The following is a 4810-nucleotide window of genomic DNA, read 5'->3' as shown; positions in this document are numbered from 1 at the left end:
CCTGGATATAAAAATACATCTTGGTCCCAGCCCTCTGTCACCCGCCTGGTGAAAATAAGCCCCGGTTTAAGCCTCGGACCGTGAGCGGACTCTTGTCCTTCCCATTGACATATTCATCTACAACGATTTACACTGATGATTATCCCAGTCCCTCTAAATGTTGGCACACTCAAAACAGTGATTCTTTTAGTTGCTCAATCTTGAAATTTTGTCTCCGTTATTTAGTTAATGGCTTGGATTTTTTTTTCTCTAGTCTGGTTTCACCTTCTTTGCCCAACTTGTGCGCACTTTCACTTTCGTTATTCTTTCTTCAATTAGTTACATTCAGAGCCGTTAAATCTGTTTATTCAAAGACTCATGCTTTGGTCCGCTATTCTCTATGGCTTTCCTCTCCGTTTAGCAATTGCTCGGCGTTCCTTTGTTGAATGCTAAAATCATCGGACGTTGTACCCTATGAGAGATATTAGACGTCTTTTTTATGTATGCATACATGGATTCACACACTCACAATCACCTTCGGTCTTACACGCGAAATCCCTCTCTCTCTCGAGCACGCGCGAGCATACACACACACACACACACACACACACACACACACACACTGTACCATGTACTTTCGGGAGTCTTAAAGTGCTGAAATAAAAATAGATTTGACTCATTTTGACAGAAATGAAAGACGCTGAAATGAATGCTGCCTTTGACGTTCGATCAATTGTTTTATTGAACTGCTGTGTTGGAATAGATTCATAATTCTTCATTATTTAAGACACAGTCACATTATTCCTGTCTTTTATTCAGATGTATAGATGCAAGCTAATAATCAATGCCATTTGAGTTAACACGGCATGTTTGTAAAATCCAATAACTTTTACAGACGGACGTTTTCAGCACGATGAACTTTTTTTTAAAATAAAAATTAACCGGAATACAAATAATTTCTACCGTATTGTTACATGGGAGGCATGAACAGGAATAAACAAGCTTTCTCAATTGAGACAAGTGGAGCTTCCGAAATCACATACAGCTCGATCTCGAGATACTTGTCTGAAACGGAGTTGCCTGAGTCTCATGTTTGACCCCACAGGAGTAAAGATCGTGTGAGTTCCACTCTGAGGCTGACAAGGTCAGATAGCTGCTCACACTGAACGTGTTGTCCGTCTCCTTTTGGATCCGACTGGTCTCTATACCGTTCCCCTTGACACTGCCATCTACCGTCCACTCAATCTCCACAGCGCCCGGGCTAAAACCGCTCACCAAACACACCAGGGTCGCCGTGTTCTTTTCCGTGATTTGAACCGATGAAGGCGGAAGGAGGGATACCGATGGTTTCCGCGGACCTGTTTAAAATAAATTGGGTTCATGTGAGTTCAGAGATGACGTTTTCTAAACAGGAGATTTCTTCCAAGATAATACAACTTAAATTATGTCAATCATGGAATATACTAAATAGTTCACGTAGTTTTGCCTGAATTTTAATGTACTATTTAATGCTTGAAGAACTGAATATATGACGTTTTGGTTTTGGTGTGACGCAATAAAATTTGGCATTCAATGGCGGGCTGGAGTGTTGCAATGGATCTGACTAAGTTTACAGAGACAGCCTCGCACGCTGTCTGACGATGTGCTTTTCCAGCTCCACACTCTCGACTCTAATCTCCAGCATCTGCAGTCGTCACTTTCGCCGTACAGAGAAAATATATCTATTCTATTTTATAACGGCATCTCTTGAAAAAACAGAAGGAACACTTTAGCATACCTGCTGATGACACTGCCATTGAGATATCAAGCTTCTACCAACTATTAGAAATAGTATTGATAGTATGAAAACATTAACATAGGTTAAAGTTATTTTGATCTGCTAACGTGAAGAAATTGTAATCAGCTTTATTACAAGTGGTCCGATCAGCGATTGCAAATGCAAAGCAATTGAGTAATAGTCAACTCTCATCTCTTCTTGATATTCAATGATATTTCTATCGCATTATACCTTCGCCATCAATATTTGATGGTTACTATTGCCCAGAAACAGACCTATTCCAGCCATGTACTTAAAATGGCTACAAGAAAAGGGCAGTGGTAGGAAACCTGCGAAGAATAAAGCACGTCCTGATTCCTCCAAGTCCGGTCGCCATTCAAATGCAGTTTCCACTGCACTCTCCAAGCTAGGCATCATCCCAGACAAAGCAATCTATTTGACTGGCGCCCCATTTACCAGATAAAACATTATACCATGTACAAGATGTACTGCCACAACTCATCAAGGCTCTGACAAATCGACGTTCCAAATCCGAAATCTCTACTAACTGGAAGGATGTGGAAAGCAGATGCATGGGGATATCACCACCTGCAAGTTCTCCTACAAAACATACCCCATCCTGTGCTGGAAATATATCACCGTTAATTCACTATAACCGTTTTAAATTCTGGGTAAACCTTCCCATTTTACACCAGCTCTTCCACCCTCCCGCACCTCCCCCGCCCTCCCCCCCCCCCATCCCTCCATTGCGCACACATACTGTGAAAGAATAGGGTGCATAAGAAGTCATAACGTCAGCAGTACAGTGTAAACAAACTGACCGCCCATTAGCAATTGTTTTATTCTGTCACCAAGCTCAAAATCTCACCAATGCACATTCGTGCTGCTTGAATTGGAGATTTATATACCTGGATCTCCTTGAACAAGGATTACCTCGCAGAGATATTATGAAAAGTTAAGTCTATTATTTCAGTCAATTAAATATTCCCAATTCCACTAATGCGGCATAGATTTTAATTCGGATTCGGCTTTCCCTGCGCAGTGACCTCGAAATCACAAGCTCCTAAGATCAGACTCCAACAGGCGAAAGAACTGAAAATCTCGAGTGGAGTGCATATTCTTATTGCACTGGACTATCTGACAGTATCAATAACCAGAGTGCAATAAAATGAGGTGACCGCGCTCCTTGCCTCATGCTCACAATATTCTCAGTTTAACAAGTCTGTGCACTGATTCAGGGTTTCACCAGATTTTGTTGATTACAATTAAGACCACTATATGCGCCGATTTTATTGCCATCTCGCATACGCTTCTTCAGAGAAGCATTCATGCTTATTTGTGGATAATTTTGAGAATTCAGCTTTCTGTTGGATGCGCTGTCAATGCGCAACCACTTTTGAATTCACTCGCCATTAGCATTCGGACAACTTTGTATCTCAAAGCTCATCTATTTAAGCACGTGTGAAAATCGCTACTGCGTCTTTTTGATAAAATATTAAAGAGACGGGATAAAACATTATTGAGCTCGATCTCCTCACTGCCCGAGGGTCCACTATTGGTACTCCCCGGCGACGATCGGGGACAGAAATCAAGAGTCCTAAATGTATCATTAAAATAACAAGGAATATGAATTGTGGGCATCTAAAGCAATAAAAGAGAAATTTCTGGAGAAACTCAGCAGGTCTGATAGCATCTGTGGAGAGAAAGCAGAGTTAACGTCAAGTTCTGATGAAGAGTGACCGGACTCGAAACGTCAACTCTGCTTTCACTGCACAGGGAATGTTAGACCTGCTGAATTTCTCGAGCAATTTCTATATTTGTTACTTGGACCTGTCCCCGTCCTCTGGCACAGAGACTCTGGCGTCAGTTGTTATTGAGGCTGCGGTTAAGCAGCACAAGCCTGGACTCACTCAGCTGAAAACCTTACAAACCTGCGAGACTGTTCTTAACCAGTTAACGGGGTGGCTCTAGATCATTTGGAATTAATTTATATTCCATTGTGAACAGGATGTTACAATTGCTGCTAAATAAAATATTTATTCTTCAACTGAATCAAATGTTGAATTCTATAGGAAAAGAGGTTTTACTCACTGCCTACGATCAGCTTGGTGCCTGTGCCGAAGAAGTAAATGTCGTTGCTCCATAAGGCACAGTAATAGTCCCCGATGTCTCCCGATTCAACGTTACTGATACTTAACGTTCCTGTGTTGCCGGAGACAGAGCCCGAAAACCGGTCTGGAACACCTGAGGCTCTGTTCGTGCTGCTGCCAGTCCAGTGATAAAGCAGATACCGAGGAGCATTTCCGGGTTTCTGCTGATACCAATAAATGGTGGCTCTTCCTAAGGTGACACCTGACAAGGTGCAACTAATCTGGACGGTCCCTCCGGGGGAAGTCGATTTTGAAAGCGGTTGATTTACCGTAATCTCTGCGCTCGAAACTGGAGGGGAAACAATAATCGAAATTCTTACTGCTGTATACTTTGATCAATTATTGAAACTGTTGAATATATACACACTGGAAAGATCACCCCGAATAATCCTCACAAAATGGATTTCACAGTAAATCTAATATGAGAACACCCACCTGCAAGGCAGAAAGAGAACACAACAACACGTGCCCAGTCAGACATGGTGAAAAGTTTAACGAGGTTGAGATGCACTGAGAGCTGTGAAACCAGATGGATTCAGTATCTGAAAGGTTCACTCTTTTAATAAGGCCTGACACCAAGAGGGTGTTGCCCTCTGCTGTTATGCAAATTAATATTTTCATCTCAACTAATCAATCTCCGAGACCCAAAGACAATCTCAAAATCTCTTCAGTGGACAGCAAATACAAGGAAGGTTATGGAAAAGCGAGATGCAGCGGATGCGGAAATTGCAAGAGTAAAAAGAAAATATCTGTCCATATCATTGCAGGAAATATCGTGGAGCAAGAAATTGGATCCACATTTCATTTTGTGACCTTTCTATAGAAGTTCAACTTACCAAAAGCCTTACCACGCGCCCAGCGTGTGTTCTGTACATTCTATATTGCTAAATTGAATGTGAATACT

The 4810-nt window shown here is 41.8% G+C and overlaps 1 protein-coding gene across 1 annotated transcript; it reads right to left on the bottom strand.

Annotated features, from left to right (window-relative positions):
• Positions 1–696: 696 nt before the first annotated feature.
• LOC140487688 (immunoglobulin lambda-1 light chain-like) lies at positions 697–4455 on the bottom strand. Its single transcript, XM_072586958.1, has 3 exons — positions 4342–4455; positions 3848–4195; positions 697–1337 (listed from the first exon to the last, which is right to left on the bottom strand). The coding sequence occupies exons 1-3, from the start codon at positions 4385–4387 to the stop codon at positions 1015–1017; spliced, it is 717 nt and encodes a 238-aa protein (XP_072443059.1). The 5' UTR covers positions 4388–4455; the 3' UTR covers positions 697–1014.
• Positions 4456–4810: the final 355 nt, after the last annotated feature.

This window comes from Chiloscyllium punctatum, chromosome 17, assembly GCF_047496795.1.
Source record: "Chiloscyllium punctatum isolate Juve2018m chromosome 17, sChiPun1.3, whole genome shotgun sequence".
Classification (NCBI taxonomy): domain Eukaryota; kingdom Metazoa; phylum Chordata; class Chondrichthyes; order Orectolobiformes; family Hemiscylliidae; genus Chiloscyllium; species Chiloscyllium punctatum.
Note: the sequence above shows the minus strand (reverse complement) of the source record. Positions and strands in the feature narration are given on the sequence as shown.

Excerpts from the sequence above, each read along its gene's own strand:
- LOC140487688 (XM_072586958.1), bottom strand. The coding sequence starts at position 4,387 with ATGTCTGACTGGGCACGTGTTGTTGTGTTCTCTTTCTGCCTTGCAG. Across the intron at positions 4,196-4,341 it reads GTTCTCTTTCTGCCTTGCAG|TTTCGAGCGCAGAGATTACG; the intron begins GTGGGTGTTCTC and ends TTTCCCCTCCAG. Across the intron at positions 1,338-3,847 it reads CACCAAGCTGATCGTAGGCA|GTCCGCGGAAACCATCGGTA; the intron begins GTGAGTAAAACC and ends TATTTTAAACAG.